Source organism: Gouania willdenowi, chromosome 4 (genome assembly GCF_900634775.1).
Source record: "Gouania willdenowi chromosome 4, fGouWil2.1, whole genome shotgun sequence".
Classification (NCBI taxonomy): domain Eukaryota; kingdom Metazoa; phylum Chordata; class Actinopteri; order Blenniiformes; family Gobiesocidae; genus Gouania; species Gouania willdenowi.
Window position 1 is genome coordinate 3,319,739 of NC_041047.1, and position 24,487 is coordinate 3,344,225.

The following is a 24,487-nucleotide window of genomic DNA, read 5'->3' on the forward strand; positions in this document are numbered from 1 at the left end:
TTTTTCTGTGAATGTAAATTTTGTTAAAGACGATGATATTTTCTACTAAGTGTTTGCACTGCCATGACATTTTGACGTTCTATGACTATGAAAATAAAGCCAGCGAGGCGGAGAGGCTGAAGTGCCTCCCACAATATACCAGTGGCTCTTCCCACGCTCGTCTTTGCTAAGTGACGCACACGCACAGTCGCACACACAGTGCACGTACGCACGCAAGTACGAGGGCATCGCACTTAAGGTTACCTAACAAAGGAAAAACAAAAGCTGCTGATGTAAAAAGCGAAGGCGAGATCCAGGTCAAGGTCTGCCCCACTCACGCCACAGTGTGTGTGTGTGTGTGTGTGCAGAAAACAACAACATTCAAGTTATTAACTTCCCCAGGTTAGAGCTCATTCTTTTAATAAGAAAGTGAAAAATAGATAAGATGTTTAAAGGGATCCTCCACTGTTTTTACAAATGTGACTTAAAACCTTTAAAATGTCCTTATTAGTAGATCTATGTCTAACAAAACTCATTATTAGCCTGTGTTCCTCCATCTTTCTCCACTGCCTGTAAACATCCCATTGTTTTCTATTGGAGTGAAATATTCAGCCTGATTTATAGATCACTTTGCAGCTTTTTAGATCAAAATGACAACTTTTGGCCAAATCTGGCCCTTCAGAGCATCAGATTCTACCCACAGGAGAAAGTGAAATTAAGAGAAAACATGAATCATTGTGTAATTACACATTGTGGTTGAAAGAACTCCCCAAATTAAATAAAAATTGGTTAAAAGAAGTAAATAAATCAAAGGACGTTCAAGTATCTGTTACTTGTTGCTTAGATATTGTTGATGCCTTCCATACTTTGTCTAATTTATAACTGGAAGTGCAAACTTGGGCATAATAATGTGGAAATTGTTCATTTTCCTAAAACCTGTGGCCCACTTGTGATCCAATCGGCCCCTGAACTAAAATTAGTTTGACACCTCTGCTCTAATTAATCAGGAAAAGTAAAAGATGTCGATGTAAACCTCTTTTGTTTACAGAAAGGGAATAAATACAGTTGTGACTAATCTATGACCGCATGGGGCAACAGTCCCAACTCTGCAATTTGGTAGTTGACAATGAAGCAGAGAAGACGAGCTTTCTTAAGGGACCTTTACTCACCCTTAAACAGTGCGGTGACACGCTCTGGTGGCCGAAGTTAGAGAGTAAATCACGGACTGTTGAAGACGCGCAAACCCTGAGAATAGAAGATAGCGATAGTGTTCTTGTCTGGTCCTGGATGGCCCCATCCTACATGTTTTCTATCTTCCCCTGAAAAACTTAAGGACGGTGTCATCAAACAACTCTAGAGAAAGGCTGATAAGATGGTGATCGCTCCACTGAGGAGGCGGGGCATTCGCCTGGCTACGAACCTGGACGATTGGCTGCTTTTGGCACAATCAATGGCGTAGACAAGGGCGCACACGCACATTCTGCTGGATCACCTGTCAAATCTGGGATTTGACAGGTGACAGACTACCCTTCTTGGTCGAAAAAAGAGAAGAAGTGCTTATTAGGAGGTGGGTCACCCCCTAGCAGACAGACGCGCTTCACCAGCCAATCAGGATTGGCAGATTAAAATAAATGCTTCTGAGGAATGCAGACAAAGATTGCATCCCATAGTGAGACATCTCACTCATATTATTCATAGAACCGGGGTTATATACATAACCTAAAGTTTCCTTGTCAATGGAAAAAAAAGATCAGAAAACGAGGCTGGATTGATCTCTTCATCCAGCTGAACCAGTTTGAATGTTTGGCTTCAAACATATGAAGAGAAAGACATAGTCCAGTTGTGAAAAGCAGTACCTACAACAAAGACAAAGAAAGTGAGGCAGACAATGAAAATTAAGAGTTTCCAAATGATTAAATAGAATATGACTTGATAATGGGGTAACCAATGATGCTGACTCTATGGTCCTATAAGACGATATGACTCCTAATTAACATATTTTTACATATTCAAATGACTTTACCAGAATCAGAGACTCTTAAAACCTATGGTTTGACCAAAAAATGTCTCTTGTATCTCCCCAAGTAAGCAAGTTATGGTCAAAAACTAAATTCCAGTAAGTAATTTGCATCTAACGCAAAATGTCCGAGGGTGCCAAGCAACCCTCAAAGAGATAAAAATCTACAAACAAACGTGAGGACGCCAAAAACCACATTAAGTGCAAAACTGCTGGAACAACAACACATCCACAGCTGATTAACAAAAACACAACACTACAGTGTGTGTGTGTGTGTGTGTGTGTGTGTGTGTGTGAGCGCTTAGGAATGTTGCGGAGCATCCTGAGCTACAGGTCGTCATGGCAACACAACAAAGTCATGCCCTGACACGAAACCGGCGAGGTTCTGTTTTTTCAGCCGGTAAATGATAAACCTATTCCCCTCTCTGTGTCACACACACACACACGCACGCACGCACACACACACACACACACACACACGCACACGCACACGCACACACACACACACACACACACACACACACACTGATGGTCCCACCTTCTTTTCCATCTTCAATTATCTTAGTGATTCATGCCAGTTGTGATGCAAACCTCAAAGAGGGTGTCAATATTCCACTTGTTGATAGATGAGACAGGTGTATGTGTGTGTGTGTGTGTATGTTCACCACCTGCTGGACTCTCCACTGTTATCAAACACACCCGTCTCTGGAATGTGAAGACAAACACTTGCTCTGCGATAAGAAGTGGAAACGAGGAGTCGTCGGTTGGTCTGTCAGCAAACTGCTGAGTCACCTCGCCATGCGGAGTAAAGATGCTCTCAGGGGTCACCGGGGGCCGCTCCCTCGCAGGTGCCTCCCTAACGATCCAGTGTGTGTCATAACAGTGTTTTAGTGTAAGTGGAATCTGGACCTGGAGGGAAATATCCATCTGTCAGTGTTTGAACATCGTTACAAACATGTTTGTATCTGTGTGTGTGTGTGTGTGTGTGTTTGCCAAGGCGACAAAACAAGTTACAAACTTTGTTAATACCTCAGTTAGAAATGCCTTTTGCGATTACTAAAATTAATAGCAACTTTTTGCAACAGCAACAAACCATGTTTAAAAAACGTTTTCACCAAATTTACAGCAATAGTTGTGAAATTTGTGATATTTTTTCTCGTAAAAATATAATGTTAACATTTAATACAATGTTAAATTTAAATTTAAATCTAAATGTTAAATATTAAATCTAAATGTTACATATTCAATGTAAATATAAATGTTACATATTCAATCTAAATATACATGTTAAATATAAATGTTACGGTTGAAACTAAATATTTAGCTGATATGCAAATTCACTGGAATGAGCTTTTATGTTACAACTTCGGGTGAATTTGCATATTAGCTAAATATTTCGTTTCACCTGTGACATTTCGATTTTGAATTTGATATAAGATTTAGATTTAGATTTGTTTGCATTTTACGTAGTTGTCTGAAAATAATCCTACTCGTCATTTTTAGGATTATTTTCAGCCTTTAATCAGAAATGATTCCTCTCATTAATAATGCAGATAAGGTGATGTCATATATAACAGCTTCTGGGACAGCCAATGGGGACGTTTCTTACTGTCAGTGTCATAACAGTGTTTTAGTGTAAGTGGAATCTGGACCTGGAGGGAAATATTTGTCTGTGTCAGTGTTTGAACATCGTTACAAACATGTTTGTATCCGTGTGTGTGTGTGTGTGTGTGTGTGTGTGCGTGTGTGTGTGTGTGTGTGTGTGTGTGTGTGCGTGTGTGTGTGTTTGCCAAGAGTGACGATAAAACAGGTCACATTTATCACAGCGAAGCCACAAACATGTGATTGCATCTGATCTGAGGATCAATAATAAACAATATGAGCATTAACACAGGAAAGAACAAAAGGTTTTGTGTGTTTTTATTGTAATAATGAGTATTTTTCTAGGATTGTGTGTATTTTTACAGTCATGTTGTGTGTTATGAGTCATTTGGAGTATTTCTGTTGATGTTTTGTATAGTTTTCTGTAAAATTGTAGTAGTTTTGGTCTCCTTTTGTGTATTTTTCAGTTGTTTAGTGTCATTTTCTTTGTTGTTGGAGTCATTTTGTGTCAATTTATCAACGTTCATGTCAGCATTACAACAATGAACAATAGGAGTATTTTTGTTGATTTCTATATTTTTCTGTAATATATGAATTTTGTACTCCTTTTGTGTATTTTCTTTGTTGTTTGAGTCATTTTGTCGTGTATTTTATTTATTTTGGGAGCCGCACTAACTTAGAACGAGGGCCATCACTCACCCTTGTTTGTTTACGTTACATTACATTTGTTGTTCACTAAACGTAAACAATATAAAATACACACCCATTCATTTACGACGGATGGAAACAGCGTGTTTAGCCTTTTCTTTAGCATTAGCTCGACCTTCTTTCTATTATTTTTTTCCTTTTTATTTACATTTTTTGTTGCTTTGCTTCACGTTTCCTTTGATGTTTTTTTGATTTATTACAGCGGACAAGCTGCCGTTATTGCATTATGTATTTACACACAGGAAGTGGTGCTGATCGCTGTGTGTGACAGGAGACGGAGAGGATGTTATAGTGAATCAGAGGAGGAAAATTCCACTAGACACAGTTGTAAGATCACCTGACTCCACCAAACATTTGATTTCAGTCGGATTCTGATTTTTTTAGTTAACTCCTTTCATTTGTACCAGTTTGGACCATGAACAGAACTTTGTATGTCTTGGAACAAACACAGGATCCATCTTTGAGTGCAACAGCTTTCTAAGCAGAACATCCAGAACCCAAACGCTCGTGCACCAGATTAGTCTTTGGTCCGTGTCCCACCTTCCTGCCCTACTTTCCCCCTCTGTGAGGACCTCTGCAGCCCCGTCCAAAGCACATGGAGTCCACGACTCATCCCAGGCTCTGTTGACTCACGCTATCAAATCCACATGTGATGAATGGGAGTGTGAAGTGCTTGATGTGAACCAAACAGAAAATATTTTCCTGGAGTTTCACAACCGATCCTCAGCAGGACTGTAAATATTTCCTCGAGGTTCGTGGACAGGAGCTCCAAACATGAGCCTCTGACTGGTGGTGATTAGCTGAGCGTGAAAAACATCCTCCCTCTGGATTGTTTCCCATCGAGGAATTCCCAGCGTCGGACTGTTGTGTTCCTTCTCCTACACACACACACACACACACACACACACACACACACACACGGGGGTCAATGAACTGCAGGTTGTGTAAGAACACCACTGACCCTTGTTAATCTCTTCATAACAACAGTCCCACTTGTTTGGTCTCTTCCCAAACGCCCTTGCAGATGGAATGTGACGAGGCCGAAGAAAAACGGCTTAAAACACGTCCAACGTGTCATAATAACTGGAGCAGATCAAGGTGACCTGAAATATGGAGATAAAAATATGAAAAACAGACAAAAGTCTGAGCTGAGCTGACAGCATATTCCATATCACGTAGCGCACTCAGATTTGTAGTAAATAGCATCCTAACGTACAATTCATACTGACGTACTACTCATACTAATGTACTATTCATACTGACGTACTACTCATACTAACGTACTATTCATACTAACGTACTATTCATACTGACGTACTACTCATACTAACGTACTATTCATACTGACGTACTACTCATACTAACGTACCATTTGTACTAACGTACTACTCATACTAACGTACTACTCACACTAACGTACTACTCATACTAACGTACCATTCGTACTAACGTACTACTCATACTAACGTACCATTCGTACTAACGTACTACTCATACTAACGTACCATTCGTACTAACGTTCTACTCATACTAACGTACCATTCGTACTAACGTTCTACTCATACTAACGTACCATTCGTACTAACGTACTACTCACACTAACGTACTACTCACACTAACGTACTACTCATCCTAATGTACCATTCATACTAACGTACTACTCATACTAACATACTACTCATCCTAACGTACTATTCATACTAACGAACTACTCATACTAACGTACTATTCATACTAACATACTACTCATACTAACGTACTACTCATCCTAACGTACTATTCATACTGACGTACTACTCATACTAACGTACTATTCATACTAACATACTACTCATCCTAACGTACTATTCATACTAACGTACTACTCATACTAACGTACTACTCATACTAACGTACTACTCATACTAACGTACTACTCATACAACGTACTACTCATACTAACATACTACTCATACTAATGTACTACTCACACGAACGTACTACTCATACTAACGTACTACTCATACTAACGTACTATTCATACTAACATACTACTCATCCTAACGTACTATTCATACTAACGTACTACTCATACTAACGTACCATTCGTACTAACGTACTACTCATCCTAACGTACTACTCATACTAACGTGCTATTCATACTAACATACTACTCATCCTAACGTACTATTCATACTGACGTACTACTCATACTAACGTACTACTCATACTAACGTACTATTCATACTGACGTACTACTCATACTAACGTACTACTCATACTGACGTACTACTCATACTAACGTACTATTCATAATTACATACTACTCATCCTAACGTACTATTCATACTAACATACTACTCATACTAACGTACGACTCATCCTAACGTACTTCTCATACTAACGTACTATTCATACTAACGTACTTTTCATACTGACGTACTACTCATCCGAACATACTATTCATACTAACGTACTACTCATACTAACGTACTACTCATACTAACGTACTACTCATCCTAACGTACTATTCATACTAACGTACTACTCATACTAAGTCTGTAATATGAGTATGTAGTGCGTATGAAAATTATGTGAGAAATACCCAGATGTACACTATATAAAGACATTTTTGAAGTGTGCACAGTAGGCACACTAGTCATACTCAACTGTCCCATGATGCATTGCGAGCTGAATGTAAAGTCTGTGTATTTTTTATGTTGTTTTGTGTATTTTACATTTATTTTTGTGTTCGTTTTCTGTATTTTATTTGTTTTTTTGTTGTTATCGTGTGTGTTTCCAGAGTAATTTTGTGTTTTAAGTAATTTTTGTGCAGTTTTGCGTTCACTTTGCATATTTTACTGTTATTTTTTTTGTATTCGTGTAGTTATCTTGTGTATTTACAGTATGTAGTTATTCTGTGTATTTCTGTTGTTGTTTTTGTGTTAAGAATCTTTTTTGTATATGTTGCTGTTATTTTTTGTGTTCATTTTCTATATTTAATTGGTATTTTGTGTATTTTTGTTATCAGGTTTCTTTACGGAGTAATTCTGTGTGATTTGAGTCATTTTGATGTTAAATTTGCATATTTTATTGATATTTTTCTACATTTCTGTAGTTATTTTGTGTGTTTTTGGAGTCATTCTGTGTATTTTTGTTGCCATTTTGTGTATTTTGTACAGTATGTTTTTTGGAGACGTTTGAGTTTTTAATTTGGCAGCTGCGTGTGGCCCCCTCAAAAACTAAAAAAGAAAGAAAATCAAATGTTGGAGCTAATGCTAGTCCTCACGTCACCACAACATGATAACATGTTATGATGAAGTCTCTAAAATGGCGATGCAGACATATGAATATTACTTATGACAAAGCAGGAATAGTTTAGACTGAAGGCTTGACCTGACCTCCAAAGTCCAGGTTTTAATCTGGTTTAGTGACAGAAATGATGCAAGCGTCTGTACCTCAGAGGAAGACTTTGTTTGTTTTGTCTGTTTTTGAATGGATTAGAAAATTGTTTGAATGTCACATAGTGTTCAGCGTTCAAGAACACACTGTGTCTGTTGCTTTATCACTGTTCAAACAGAAAACACAGCAAACGCACCTTAAAACTGCTTTATGATTCATAATTCCTAACACACTGAAATTGTGTGCTCTAGATTGGCAACTGTTGCCCCCAGAAATTATTTTAAAAATGTCACAGAAAAAAAAAAAATTATAGCGACAGCAGAAATACACGAAAGAACAGAATTACACAAAATGAAGGAAAAACACACATGACGTATAACTACAGAAAAAGACAAAATCGAAAATGACAAACAAAATGACAGAAAAAGAACAAAAAGTGACTCAAAAACAAAAATAGACATACTGGCTCCAAAAACACACAAAATAATAAGAAAAACATTTAAATTAGAAAAATAAAAAGGACAGAAATGTTTTAAAAGTGACTCCCAAAACACATTAAATTGTGGAAAAACCCACAAAATAACACTAAAAACACACTAAATGTCAAATGATAATACTGACACTCAAAATCAAGGAAAAATATGAAAACATAAATAAATATCAAAAACAAACAACCACAAAATTGTCAACAAAAACAAACAAAATGACAGAAACGTTCAAAAAGTGACTTTAGAGAAACTAAACAGACATATTGGCTCCAATAACACAAAAAACAACAGAAAAAAATATGAAAACAAAAATGACAACTTATAATGGCTCATATATCACACAAAATGACAAAAAACACACTAAATAACACCAGAAACACACTAAATGATATGACAGACACTCAAAATGAAGGAAAAATGCAAAAACAACTCCCAAACACACAAAAGTACAACAAATGATTGGTAATTCATTTGATCCCGACATCAATGTTAATAATGTGAGTCATGTAGGGGGCGCTCATGAGCTCAACATTTCTTCTTCTTCAACCAATCATTTGTCCAAACTTCCTTTCACTGGCGAGTGTCATTTTGTGGAGCTGTTTGATGTGAATGTTCTGGACACAATGTTCCTCTGTGGATGGAGCCACAAGATCAGCTGATGGAGAGGGAGGGGCTATTAGCATCACCGCTAGCATCAACGCTAGCATCACCTCATCACACCACTTCCCCTTAACTTTGCCAAGTCGGACTTCCTGTTTCTCATTAGAGCCACGGAGAGAAAGCGACTGCAGGACTGCACACACACACACACACACACACATATAAAAACGCACACACACACACACACATATAAATACACACTTACACACACGGTCACTCAGAAACACAGAGAGAGGAAGAAACTCAACACAATGGACGCTGGTGCATGGGAGACTGGTTATCCTGGGTTTCCCACACACACACACACACACACACACACACACACACACACACACACACACACACACACACACACACACACACACACACACACACACACACACACACACGCACACACGTTTACAGTCGTTCCACAGGCCAAGAACCAACCTGATCCTGGTTCTGTTTCACTGAGAAACAGTGACGGATGTGGAGCTAAGGGTCCAGCTAAGGGGCCTTTACTCTCCCTTAAACAGTGCGCTGACACGCTCTGGTGGCTGAAGTTAGCGAGTAAATCACAGACTGTTGAAGGACTCCCACCCAAAAGGACTTCTATCCTCAGGGTTTGTGTGTCTCTATCAGAGCGTGTCCCACACATATTTTAATGAGGCTCAGGTCACTTTAAACTATTTATATTTAAAACTGTGTATTATTGAAGTTAATAGTTGTGTTTCACTGCAAACATCTCTCTGTATTAAAGCAGGACGCTCTGTGGACGCGTTATTTCTTCATATCTCCATCATCTAACTCAGTCACACTTTACAGCGATGATGATGATGATGATGATAATGATGATAATGATGATGATGATGATAATGATGATGATGATGATGATCAAGGAGACATTTTAACTGTGACTCGGACAGAAAGCGGACGATCCTCAGTCACACTGCAATAATCTGATCAATGATCTGATCAAATCAACCTGTTATATTGTTTATCAATGAAGGCGTTTCAAATTAAAAGTTTATCATTTTCAATGACATTTACAAGCGTTGGGAAAAGTCCATGTTCCGTGATTTCTAGACAGCCCTTTTAGCGCTTTTTGGCTCCTTACGCGCGGTGGGCGTGTCAGCAGCCTGGACCGGAGAATACGCTTTGGAGAGAAGCGCGTAAATGCAGGCGCGCAAAAAAGCACTTAAGTCCAGATGGGAGAATAGAACCCTCAGTGAGATAGTTTAAGTACTTTGCTTACTTAGTATAGATAGTTACTTAGTTTAGTTACTTGTTTAGTTAGTTATGTACTTATTTGGTTAAATACTTAGTTCCGTTACTTATTTTGTTAGTTTCGTGCAGTGTTGACAGTCACTTTTGACAGTAACTAGTACTGTAACGCAATATTTTTCTAAAGAAATAACGCCGTTACCGTTACAATATGGTGAGTTTGTCCGTTACTTTGCTCGCTGCAGTGTACTTCCTGTTTACAGTGGCGCTACATATTTTTGCGGGATGCTGTGCCAAACACGGTAAAACAGTAGAAGATGAAGCATTGTCAGCATGTTTCTGTTTACGTCACGTGCGCCAATCATGGCGAGTCAATGCGAGAACAGGACGAGCTTCTCAGAGTGGAAATACGCTCATTATTTTTGTCTCTAAAAGATGCATCAGTGAAGCTAAGCTAAGGCTGCGGCTGGATTTTAACGGACTGTGACTGTTATCCAGGGACAGGTTAGCCAAACTATTGCACGGTATGTTGTTGTAAATAAACAACCTGTCGCTGCTGCTGAGTCACTGCTAACAGCAGCTCATTAGCCTGATATGTTTAGCATTGTGTAGCTGAGAAAAATGCTGTTAATTAGCATTTTCAACAGCAGAATGTGCACCTGGAATACACACAGCTTACTTTACATTACTGTGCTAAGGCTGAACAATTACTGTTTTAATTTTGGAGCAGCTGTTTTGTGCTTTATATGCACATCATTTATGGTTGTTTTATAGCAGTTGATCAACAGTGTATTATTATATTATTACAGCACTAATATGAAGCTGTATGGACACAAATGACCCAAAATAAATAATACATTCTTTAATTCTAAGTAACTCAAAAGTTACTTTTTCCAGTAACGCATTACTTTTTGATGTAAGTAATCAAAATAGTAACTGAGTTACTTTGTTAATAAAGTAACTAGTAACGGTAACTAGTTACTTTTTTTCAGTAACTAGCACAACACTGGTTACGTGTTTAGTTAGTTATTTAGTTTAGTTACATATTTGGTTAATTACTTCATTTAGTTTGTTACATAGTTCAGTTACTTTGTTTAGTGACTAATTTAGTGAGTTACTCAGTTTTATCGATCCATTCATTCCATTTACTGTATATTCTGGCTTTATCCTGCATAGGGTCACAGATAAGTTACTGTAGTTTGTTTGTTTGTTTATTGGTCACATGCTGCGCCTCTATTCCTGTTAGTTGTTTGCAGCGATGATCTTATTGTTTTATACTTGACCTGCTTCACTTTACACACATTGTTCAAACTCATATTGATTTTATTTGTGTAACAATTGAAAGACTAACTTCCTGTATGAAATCCCTGTGTGTACATGAGTCCAGGTTTGTGTTCATCATCCTCTCACAAACCATGTGACACTTGTTTGTAGTGTGTGCACAGTTTGTCACACAGGAAGTACACACACACACACACACACACTGGTGGCTTCCCTCACTCTCTCTGAACAGGAGACTTTTAAAGTTGGAACGAAGCTTTATGTTCTCAGGCTTAGATACTCATTACACATCAGATACTGTATAAAAACCACTCATCATGAGGCTTTTTAATTTTTCATAAAGCATTATACTTCTCATTTAACTGTTCTAGACAACATTGATTGTCCATCGATTGCCTTCCTACTGCTATTGCTTGATCTATTTAGTTATTTATGAATATGTTTTAATTTTGATTTATTTTTTTTATTGTCGGGGACCTGACAATTAATGTCTAATGTTGAACATCGTTCATCCAATTATTCATTCATTCATACAATCTGTGTCTTTATTTAATAAGTGAGTTAGTTACTTAGTTTAGTTACTGATTTGGTTAATTATGTAGTTTAGTTACTTATTACTTTCAAAAAAATGGAAAACGGTGGTCATGTTTGTGTGTCTGTTTGTGTACACGATAGTGTCCTAAATTTATGACGAATCCACTTCAATTTTTTTCTGTTAATTGGTTTTTGCCATAAATGACACCATTGGTTTGTTGTTCAAGGGGCAAAGTTTCTAAAATTCAGATCTTCATCGATTCGTTTGCAGGATGATGTAAGGCTATGACATGCAACATCTGACCAAACAGGATCCGGATCCGATCTAGATTGCTGACTCAGCAATTTTTGGAAATTACCATTGGAAAGCCCATTTACGACTTTGAAAAATTCCATAACAGTTTAAATAACTTTTGATTTCATTCAAATTTGGTGGATTGATGTCGAGTTCTCACCTCTATCAATATGTTGAGTTTCGTACGGATCCGATCCAGAATGTGGATTTGGCAGCAGGTTGAAGTTTGCCCATTTTGAAATGGAAAATCTCGTTTAGTGGTATTTTTAAAATCTAACTGACGTCTGCAGATCCAATAACTGATTATGAAAATTTTTGTCAGTGATGGAAACAACTAAGAACAAAATTGAGCGTTTTCGAAAGTGTGCGCTGCACGAGCGCTTTCATTTTGTTAGTTCCTTAGTTTAGTTATGTGTTTGGTTAGATACTTAGTTTAATTACTTATTTGGTTAATTACTTAGTTTAATTATGTGTTTATGTACTTATTTTGACCCACTTTTGGTTTCTGACCCATGAGTTGAGAAGCTTCCGGATACACTTGGTGAAAGTTGTGCTTAGCAGGTTGATGTAGAGCTTCAAACAATGTGAGCTTTTCTCCTTCTCATGCTGTTGTTGGAGGATATCAGAGGCTCTGAGTTATCCAAGGTGAGTCGGACCAAAAACACCAGCACACAGCGGGACCTGGACGAGCCCCCGGACCTCTGAGGGAAAACAGGGGCTCACACTCTGATACACAAACACAGGGCAGGGATCCTTTCATGGTGATACAACCTGTGACCTTTAGAACCTTAGAGCTGTTCGCACGTCACAGCGATGACACACACACACACACACACACACACACACACACGCAATAGGCCATGATGACAGCGTCCAGTCATAGCCCGTAAGCTAGGTCTATGTCCCCCCCCCCCCAGAAAAAATCATGGAAAACATCAACACATCCTGCAGTTGCATAATCATAAACTGACTGAGAAAACTTCGGTGGTCTTGGTTGTTTTTGTTTGACTTCCTCAGCTGAAGTTTATTAAAAATCAAAGGATTCCTGCTGATGGAATGTAAAACACAACAAAAACACACCAATGGATCCAAACATACACAACAGTACAGAAAAAATAACAAGTGAAAACACACACACACACACAAAGATAAAGAATAAAACAAAAGCATTTTGGTTGTTTGATGTGTTTCGTGTAATTTACAGTTACAGTGGGTACGGAAAGTATTCAGACCCTTTTAGGTTTTTCCCTCTTTGGTACATATATTGCAGCCATTTGCTAGAATCATTGAAGTTATCTTTTTTCCTGAGTGCTGTACACACAGCTCCCTAGTTTAACAGAAAAAAACAGACATGTAGACCTTTTTGACAATTTATTAGCATAGAAAAACTGAAACATCACATATTCACAAGTTCTCAGGCTGTGAGACTGTATATTTAACTCAAGTGCTGTCAATCATCCCTGAGATGGTTCTACACTTCGTTGGAGTGCCGCTGTATTTAATTACAATAATTGGACTTATTTAGGAAAGGCACACACCTGACTATATAAAACCTTGAAGCTCACAGTGTATATCCAAGAAATTGAAAATCAAGGGGTCAAAGAAACTGCCAGAAAAGTTCAAAGACTGTTGGATTGTGACAAGGCACAGATCTGGCCAAGGATTCAAAATACTTTCTGCTGCACTTCAGGTGTCTAAGAGCACAGTGGCTTCCATAATCCTGAAATGGAAGGACTTTGGGACAACAAAAACTCTTCCTAGAGTTGGCCGTCCATCCAAACTGAGCAGTCAGGGGAGAAGAGCTTTAGTGAGAGAAGTAAAGAAGAACCCAGTAAGTAGATAGTCAGCCATCACTGCAGCTCTTCACCAATCGGGGCTTTATGACAGGGTGGCCCAACAGAAGACGACACGTCAGGGTCTTGTTTCCAGAAATGCAACGTACAAATTAGAAGAAGAAGAAAAACTCTGAAGCGTCACCGATAAAACAGAAGAAGAAGAAAAACTCGCAAGTGGAGAGACACTCGCAAATATCAGCAAGAAGAGCTTCAAAAAAGAAAAGGCAGTGATGTGATGGACCAGGAAGTGGCTGGACAGACGTGGTCAGTACGGTCTGTTGGTTCTACAGCGGTACTACGTGTTGGTGCATGTGCAGTGTGAGGTAAGCCGGTTCGTGGCACTGCTTCAACAGTGATACCCTCACAACCAGGATTTCAAGTTTGATTTTCTTACACCCATACAATTGCTGATCGGAGCTGGTCGTGAGGTGCTAATTGCTTCTCAAAACCCCGTGTATACTACACCATATATACTACACCCATGTATACGACACGATGCACGACACATAATTTAGCTGAGATTCATCTCGTTCCCAAAAATAGACGCAAGAGTGAAAAATCAGCTCAAAATGGGCCAAAAATTGCACAGTGTATGCCCGCCTTAGGGAGGAATGGCAGAAGTACCTCAAATCCAGGTGTGAAACACTTGTTGCATCATTCCCACAAAACCTCATGGCTGTAATATCCCAAAAGGGTGCTTCTACTCAATACTGAGAAAAGGTCTACATGTCTGTTTTTCTCTGTCAAACTGGGGAGCTGTGTGTACATTACTCGCAAAAAAAAGAATAACTTCAACAATTCTAGCAAATGGGGCTGAATACTTTCCGTACCCACCGTATTTTGCGTTTTTTTTTTTTTTTTTTTTTGTGTGTATTCAGTGAGGTGTTTTATGTTTCATTAAGTTTGAGTATTTGTATATATATATATATCTTCTTGTGTATTCTTGTTGCAATTTTCTTTTTGTGTTTTTGTGAATTTTTGGGGGGAATTTGTGTTCTTTTGGCGTCATCATTTGTTTTTTGTGTATTGAGTGTATTTGAGTGTTTAAAGTGGATGAATGGTCCAGGATTGGTTGAATTGCTCTAAATAATAAGCCTGTAAATACTCTGTGGTGCTCGTGCACTGCGCGTTTTTTTTTGGCACCATCCGTGCCTTTGGGATCTGTCGACGTCCCGGTGTAATTCCCAGTTTCCTGCTATAATAACAGAGTGGACGGTGACATGACCACAGACACGTCCCTCCTCTCTGTGTGGGGTCACGTTTTCACGGTTTGTCGCTAAGACACACACACACACACACACACACACACACACACACACACACACACACACACACACACACACACACACACACACACACACACACACACACACACGCACACACTGATTCAATCCCTGATTGATCACTTTTCCAAACCTGATCCTTTTTTTCTGATGCAACCAGCCGCGCGCAACTGCCGACGAGGTTTCCACGCAACTGCTTTATGAGATTGCATCATCATCATCATCATCATCATGTGTGTTGTTGGAGTCTTTTTGTTGTCATTTTGTATTTATTTGTTATTCATTCGTGTTTTTGGAGTCATTTGGTGTATTTTGTTGTGGTTTTGTTTAATTTTTTGTCATCCTACTTTTGTCATTGTTTTGATATGATTTTTTTCTCATTTTGGAGTTCATTTGTGATGTAGTCGGAGTCTTTTTTGTGTGTGTGTTTTTTCTACTTTTTCAGTTGTTTTTCTGTATTTTTGTGGTCGTTCACACGGTTTTTGGCATTAACGTGTTTTTGTTTTTGTTTTTTTTCATTTTGTGTGTTTATTTTGAAGCAGCACAAAATTAGACCAAGGGCCACATGTGGCCCCCAGGCCCATCTGCCCTATAGTGTGATGTCACCCTCACAGGGTTCCTGATCTGAGGATTAGGTTTGATCTGATCAATTGGAAAAAGATTCACCTTCATTAAGAATCAATGAGGTGATGCTAAAAAACACATGAATATAAATTATGATTATGACTTTATTCTCAGATTACTGCGACCGTCAGATGGAAGCTGATGCCTTTATTTAGAACAAAGTAAAAGAAAAAAAGTAAGGGACCATTAGTTTAAACTGGTAAATAATGGACAAGACAAATCGTGAATTTGGTTGAATTGCCAAAAAATAAGAACAAAATATGATGAAAAGAGGTTAAAAGTGACAATAATAGGTCACCATATGTGACAATAAGTGGAAAAGTAGTGGAAAGGGTTTATAAGTGCTGAACATGTCTTGAAAGTGGAATAAATGTGCAGAAAAGGCATTGAATGATGAAATGATAGAAATGGGAGCAATGTAGCCAAAATGTGTTAAAGGTGAAAAAATATGGCAAGAAAAAGTGATGAAAATAGGTTAAAATATGGCATATTCTTAGTTTTTGAAGGCATCTGGGGACCCCCTCCCAGTGTCTCGCGACCCCAAATGAGGTTCTGACCCCAAGGTTGAGAACCTCTGATTTAGAATATCACTTTGGTTTGCAGAGCTCTTTTTTGTGTATTTATTGCTGCTAAACTTTGTTTTTATTTGCAATTTATAACATGTAAACAGCTTACACATGTAAGAAAGTAAAAAATCAATAACTAAATAAACAAAAATCAATAATTTAACAAAGGGAAAACATTTTCAGGGGTACTTCTTGGTCTTTCTCAAGTGATGATTCTAATAAAATTCTACATGCTCAGATTTGTCATTATTCAAAAATTATTAATGCTGACATAAATGTTGATTGCAAATGTTTCAAATGTAGTTTATGCACATTCTGTATTTCAAACGTGTAACTAATCAGGATGTTACATCAGATCAATAATGGTTGAAGACACGTTAAAGTCATCAGAACATTTGACACCCACGTGCATTGGGATTCTTTTGTTTGGGAATAACTTCCTCGTGACTGTACCCGGAGCTCAGGTCTTTTTCTACAGCTGCATTTCTGGGACTCGGAGTCACCGTCATCTCCATCTGTGACGTCTCCCGCTGCTGTCCGCGTGCTGCGTGGGCGTGCGTAATGTGCATGCGCTCATTATCAACTGTCCCATCGCTCTAAAAAAGTTGTATGAGAAGTTGAAACGGGACAATTAGTGGGAATGAATACCACGTTGTTGTGTTGAAGGGGCTACACGCCTGGTTTGAATCCGAGGTGGACACGGTGGACACCGGGTTCGGTTCGGTACGTCACCCCGGGTCGGAAAGAGGAGGGGGAGGGGTCAGATCGCATGTTGCAACATCAAACAGTGTTGTCGTCACCGCGCGCAAAGCACCGCCCGTTGCCAAATAAATATTTGACGTTATTGTTGTATTCAAATGAGGCGGCTGAGCCGACCAATCACAGCTCTCCGTATGATTACACCTTCTTTTCACAAATCATTCATAACGTCAGGAGCCGCTATAAATACGGCCGCGCGCACCGCACACTCACACATTTTCACACATTCTCCCGAAAACATCACAGACATCAGATCCAGAGACATAGATCCAGAGACATAGATCCAGAGACATAGATCAGCATGCTGTGGATCACCGTGGACGGATTATTGCTGCTCGTGAGCTCCGTGCTGTGGACGCACGGTTCCCCAGTGCTCGGACCGGAGCCGATCCACTGCGCTCCGTGCACCCCGGAGATGCGCAGCCAGTGCCCGGCGGTGGCGCCCGGCTGTGCGGAGGTGCTCCGGGAGCCCGGCTGTGGATGCTGCCTGGCCTGCGCCCTGAAGGCTGGGGAGCAGTGCGGGATCTACACGGCTCGGTGCGGCGCGGGGCTCCGGTGCTCCCCCAGACCCGGAGACCCCCGGCCTCTGCACTCACTCACCCGGGGACAGGCGCTGTGTATGGCGGCCAGCAGCCAGCCAGAGTCCACCCCCGAGACCCAGACACAAGGTAAGGCCTGGTTTACAGTATATGCTGCACTTTATCACACAAATGTATAAAAAAAACCTCCACGAGCCCCAGCCTCACCCCCTCACCCTGCCCCCCTCATCCTGCAGACCTCATAGAACCGGAGCCAGAGATGGAGAACGAACCCGGCTCCAGCCTCTTCAACCCCGGGGTGAGCAGACCCGACCCCCGGGCAGCAGCGGACGCACAGGAGAGCATGAAAGCGAAACTCATCGCGATACGGAGGAAGCTGGTGGAGCAGGTACAGATTACACACGCACGCACACACACACGCACACACATGCACTGTGAACGCACGCGACGCAGACGTGGAGAAAATCCCCCACGTACCGTTTATAGATGTGACGGGAAAAGTTTTTCAGAGGCTGCATGAACGCACCACAAGGGGGCGCACGAGTGCTTCTTTATTAAGAAGAGGAAGCGCACAGAGTTATTAGCGTTATTATTAATAATATTCATAATTAGTTTGTCTCCTTACAACCGTGGTTCCCTACCTTTCTTTACATCACAAACTTCATGATACTTTTTTTTTCTCTTGAATTATTTTTTGATCACATTTGTTATAAACTAGGATTAATGCACAATATGCACAATATGATATTATGTATTGTTTTTTTTTATTTATTTTTTTTAATTGGGCAAAATAGATGAATAAATGCATAAATGCAATTTAAAGAAATAGAAATAAAAAATAAAAAAAAATTTCAATCAAATTTAATTTCATTCTTTATAGACATTTCAGAAGACCCCAAGAGTGAAAACCCCTGTATTAATCGATAATATTCAGCTGGTATCATTGGATGCTGAAAATGATTAGGCTTCTTTTCATTGGCTCATTTATCATCACATCTCTTCATATTTAGCTACCGATTGGATTCATTTCCATTTATTTGTTGTTCTTTTCCATTAAATTGTCAATACTTTTTGTTTATCCTGCATTTAGTTTAAATTTTACTTGATGGAAACTATCTTTTAAATTATTATTGTCTAAAATAAATGTGTAATAAAAGTAAACAGGCACAAAGGCTGCTGATGGGCTTTCGAGGTCATTTGATAAAGATCACATTAGCAGTTATTACTGTAACCAATCAGGGTGTATAAATCATGTGGTGCCAAATGTAAAAACTTGGTACATTTATCATAGCTGACATATTTTGAACATTTAGCTCGTTTTTCTTTCATTTCAGACAGAAACTCATGTAAAACAGCATGTTCTATATCATTGTTAGAAGTGTGTAATCATGAAAAATCAATCTGAATCTAAATGTTAAATGTAAACTTGAATATTAGATATTGCATTAGCAGTTATTACTGTAACCAATCAGGGTGAGTTTTGATCTCGTCAGACTTTGCGTCGATCTGTCGGTGGGAGAACATGCAAATGCTTCATGTCATGTGACATTTGGCAGGTTTAACCCTGTTCTCTCCTGTTTCTCCTCAGGGTCCGTGTCACCTGGACCTCCAGGTCGCCTTAGACAAGATCGCCACCGCCCAGCAGAAGCTGGGAGACAAGCTGTCCAGATTCTACCTCCCCAACTGTGACAAACACGGGCTGTACAAACCCAAACAGGTCCGTTGTGACCCACATTTTCATGATAACACCAACAAAAACCAAGTTTAAAGTCGAAATGTCGAGAATGAAGTCGAAATTTCGAAAATAAACTCAGAAGACAATATGATAAACACACACAAAACGAACAATTAAAAAAAAATGTTGGTTAATTGGGTGTATTTTATACATTTGAAGTTGTAGTTTAATCATCAGATTATTATTATTTTTTATTTTATTTTATTTATTTGATAGGGTATTTTTTTTGCCTCATTTTCAAAGTTTGGAAACTAAAAAGCTATATTTTAGTTCATTTTGAATTTTTTTTGTGTGTGTCCGATCACAGTGTGTTTACTACGGATTAACTTCCATATATTTGACTTTATTTGCAGAGCTTTGACTTTTATCATGATATTGTATTTTTTTATCACAGTATTGTATTTCGACTTTAATCTTGATTTTTCAACTGTTTTCTTGATTTACCCAAAATTATTTTTTCTATTGAAATTGGCCCTAATCTTCTTCTATAGTAAACACACTGGAAAAAGACACACAAAAAAGTGTAAAATTAAACAAAATATAGTTATTAGGCTTCCAAACTTTCAGAATCAATAAAAATACCCTATCAAATAAATACAATTAATATAAACAGTTAATGTTGATATTTGAAATTTAGTCTCGACATTATATTTCAACTTTCTTCTGGAATTTTACATTTTAATCTCAACATTATATTTAATCTCAACATTTTGACTTTAACCTCAAAATTTCAACGTAAATTCTAAAAATTTTGACTTTAATCTTGACATTTCAACTTTAATCTCAACTTTCTTCTCGAAATTTCTATTTTAATCTAAATATTTCAAATTTATTCTTGACATTTTGACTTTAATCTTGATTTGCCCAAAATAATTTTCTCCATCAAAATTGACCCTAATCCTCTTCTGTACTTTTTAGCCAAAATGTGAACAGATAAATGCATCAATGTGTGTGTGTGTGTTTAAATAAAGACCATCTCTCTCTCTCTCTCGTTCGCCCCACAGTGTGAGTCGTCCCTGGACGGACAGAGAGGAAGATGCTGGTGCGTCAACACCTGGAACGGGAAGACGATCCTGGACTTGACGGACGTCCCCGCGGACGCCGAATGTCCTTAAAGCAAAGCAGGAAGCCACTGATTTATGGATCACTGTTTTTTTATTTTATTTATTGATCTCGTGGTTGTTTATTCAGGTACACTGTCACCTTGAGCCCCTCACCCGTCCCAAAGAGAGAGAGAGAGAGAGAGAGAGAGAGAGAGAGAGAGAGAGAGAGAGAGAGAGAAAAATATCTATTTTTGTTTTCCTGAAAGCAGTTTTTTAATATTGATGCATTTATGTTGACTCTTCAGCCTTATTTATTTAAACTGTATTGCATTTTGGTTTGTTTTTTTGTAATTATTTCATGAGTATTTATATCTTTTTTTTGCCTATTTTTATTATATTATTATTATTTGTATGTGTGTATAAAGTGTATATATGTATCTGGGCCATGAGGAACTCCACAGTCGAGTTGAGCTCGCTCTACCTTTAAGGAGTTTTCTGCTGGTTTGAATTCAAACCAAGCCCGAACAAAAGCACTGAGTGACCAAAATGTCATTTAGAAGTTTTCTAAATGTTGTTTTTCTATTATTTTTTTTAATATTATTATTATTATCATTCCTCTTCCTTTTTGTTGCCTTTTCTGTTGTTCGGTTTTGTGTCTGTTGTCTGATGTGATGCATCAGCTCTCAATGCAAAACCCTGGAGTTTAACATTCTCAGAAAACATTTCCCATGATTCCATGGGGCTGCAGATTACAGCATGAGAGGCGGCGGTGTTGTCCTCGCCGCCTCTCAGACGGGTATCTCTACATTTACCTACCTCCGATGTGTGTCTGTTGTGTTGATGTGTCGTCCACATGCTGCTGACTGTTGTTGATGTGGGTTTTATTCCACTGGTGTGTGTGTACGTGTGTGTGTGTGTGTGTACACACTTTTGTAACTCAGATGTAATGTACGACAGAAAAAGGTGATATATTTAATAAAAACATTAACCATAGCTGTGCCTCAGCGTCCTACATTCCTCCTTATCGCTCTGGTCCAAAGTGGACGTCCTTGTCCCGCGTTCTATTTGCTTTGGTCGGGATCAGGAATTCTCCTTGGCCACGGGTTTGCCCGCCCGCTGCCAGCCTGCCTGGCACCGCCTGATGTATTTATATTCCTCACAGATTGAAACCCTTTGCTTTCCTCCGTACGAACACATTCCAAGACTGAGAGGAGCCCCTGGATTACATTCAAGCACTCCAGTGCGCTGATATCGAAAGAAATTAAAGCGAGATGAGTGATTTACAGCCAGAACGTTTGGATGTTTCAGTCCAGACTTTAAAGGATAGCTGGAGTGGGAATGTATATAACAAAAAAATGTGTTTCATTTAATACCAATTGTTACAGCCCCCAATAGGATGTCTATAGACTTGAGTGGCCGCAACATAAAAGACAGCAAACAGAAATAAATTATTATTCATTAAAGCAAAGTTTCTTAAAAACTAGCAACACAATCAAAACTAGAAAAGACTTTGGCCAAGCAGCTCATCTCCACCCATCTTGTGATTTCCACCCTATGTCGTAGTCCTACATAGATTTTATAAAACACAATTAGATTCATTGATAATCAAAACATATCTTCAGCATTTCAAATAACAGTGATGTTAATTATTGTCAAATAGGTATAAACATTTTGCGACCTTGTTACAAATCATCCTCTGTGATGGCCAGTTATATTTTTGCTGTTATTTTTCTTTTTTTTTTTTTATTTCAAAAGTAAAACCAAAAACTTCAATATATTTACTTTTTATTTAACGTGGACATCTTAACGGTGTTGTGGTCTTGCTAATGCTAGTACAGATGTCGACATTAAACATCTTCTATGTTCTAATAGAACAAGATGGCATCACTGTTGATGACATCATCAGTGTTCTGAGAGAACCTATGACATCATCAACAAAAGGTTCCACAGTGTGGATGGGAAAATGAATGGGATATGTATATACATTTTTTTTCCTTTTTTTTTAAGCCAGAATATCACCAAATTTTAATCACCTGTTCCTTGTCCGATGTATAAATTTTCCTGAAAATTTCCTCCTAATCCGTTCATAACTTCTCCAGTTATCTTTCTAAATGACAAACATAACCTTAATGCTTCGTGCTTGGCGGAGGTAATAACTCAAAGAAGCAAAAAGGACTGGAAACCCAGGCCAAACTGAACTAAAGTAGGGAGGACACTGGGCTGACCCTATACTGGGCTGTCACACCCAGTGTCCACCCTCTAAAGCAGTCATTCTCAAACTTCTTAGCCCTTTACCGACCGCCAAAATAAAGGTCTCAGGGAGCGGGGACCCCCACTGTAGCTGAAGGTGGTTGAACATTGAAGAACAGTCATGTGGAGACAGGACCATCTATAAGGGGGAATAAAGGGGAGAGATTTTTGGGGTCCATCCATAAAGTCAGTAAAATGATGGTCCATTGTTCTATGAATCTGTGATAACTACATTTATTTATTCATCTGAATAATATCCACTGTTATCCAGGAACGTTTATTATTATTATTATAGTCATCTTAAAGATGAAAATCCTTGTTTTAATCATAAATAAAATGGGTTCAAAGTGACAAAAAAGGATAGAAAAGGTGATGAAATGGGTTTAAAAAAAACCCACAGAAATTAAAAGTTGCAAATTCTGTCTTGCGACCCCAAGGTTGAGAACCTTTGCTCTAAACTACAAAAAGGTACAAAAGCCTAATTTCTTCTGGTCCTCTCTTTAACACAGCTCCTCCCCCCTCTCCACCTGATTATGATCTGAATCATGTGTGTTAGGTGACAGGGAGGAAAGTCAGGATCCACCAGCCTTAACACCAATAAACTATATATGTGCACCTTTTTTTTAGAAAAAAAATTAAAAAAAACACATTAAAAGGACTTTTTTATACCATGGGCATTAAACTATGGGGAGCCGCCATTTTGGTCAGGATATGACGCACATTCATTGATCGGCCCGGCCCGGACTGTTGCTTTAAAGAAATGGTGCATTGTGGGAGGTAGAGGCGTAACAGGTCTGTTTACATAGTGGGAAGTGTAGTTTTTCTGTTCAGCCATGTGTAACCTCTCCTTCAGTGATAGTGCAGCATCCAGGTTGAATGTTAGGAGAGGATTAAATATCATCTCAACAATTACCTGATGGACAGAGCTGTTGTTAGCAGCAGAAACGAGCCATGGCTGAGTAGTTTGGTGTTGGAAGTGCACAAAATACGTCTAACAACTGGGATGAAAGCTGCATGAAAGGACATCGTTGTTCATTGATTGGATGATGCTCCACTACCTCTGAGGATCAGCACCTGACGGCGCCCTAACCAACAGGTACGTTCTCCTGCACTTCATTATTTAGCCACAAGGAAATAAGAGGGAACAATGTGGAAAAAGAAGACATGGATATTTTTTCAACTATCTGAGCTTATTGATTATTTTTATCCTTTTTCTGCAACTACACCAAACTTGCCATAATTTAACCTATTTTCATCACTTTTTTTTGCCACATTTTCACTCCTTTTAATGTATTTCTGCTACTTCACTCCCATTTCTGCCACTTCTCATAAAATGTCAATGCCTCTTCTGCACTTTCCAGACATGTTCAGCACTTATAAACCCCTTCCACCACTGTTCCACCTAATGTCACATATGTTGACCCATCATTGTCACTTTTAAACTTTTCTCACCACATTTTCATTCATTCCTGATTTGCAATGCCCACTATTTGCCAGTTTATACTACATTTCTATACACTTTTAAATTCCATTACCCACAATTTGCAACTTTTATCCAATTTCTGTGGTTTTTAAAATCCCATTTCACCACTTTTTCTTTTGTCATCCATTTTATTTCTGATTAAAACACAGATTTACATCTTTAAAATAATTATATATGATGGTGGAAATAATAATAAGATAATGTTTGTGTTCGACCAACTTC

At 38.6% G+C, this 24,487-nt stretch overlaps 1 protein-coding gene across 2 annotated transcripts in view; it reads left to right on the plus strand.

Moving 5' to 3' along the window:
• Nucleotides 1–21,525, plus strand: part of igfbp1a (insulin-like growth factor binding protein 1a) — a 34,925-nt gene extending 13,400 nt beyond the window's left edge. Inside the window, exons 2-6 of one of the 2 annotated variants that reach the window (XM_028444578.1) lie at nucleotides 1,809–1,819; nucleotides 17,460–17,883; nucleotides 17,991–18,142; nucleotides 19,343–19,471; nucleotides 20,494–21,525. In XM_028444578.1, the coding sequence (XP_028300379.1) occupies nucleotides 17,517–17,883; nucleotides 17,991–18,142; nucleotides 19,343–19,471; nucleotides 20,494–20,604 (759 nt within the window). In that variant the 5' untranslated portion in view covers nucleotides 1,809–1,819; nucleotides 17,460–17,516 and the 3' untranslated portion in view covers nucleotides 20,605–21,525. Of the gene's footprint in view, nucleotides 1–1,808; nucleotides 1,820–17,402; nucleotides 17,884–17,990; nucleotides 18,143–19,342; nucleotides 19,472–20,493 lie in introns of those variants that run through there. The other variant, XM_028444576.1, reaches the window with a different exon arrangement.
• Nucleotides 21,526–24,487: the final 2,962 nt, after the last annotated feature.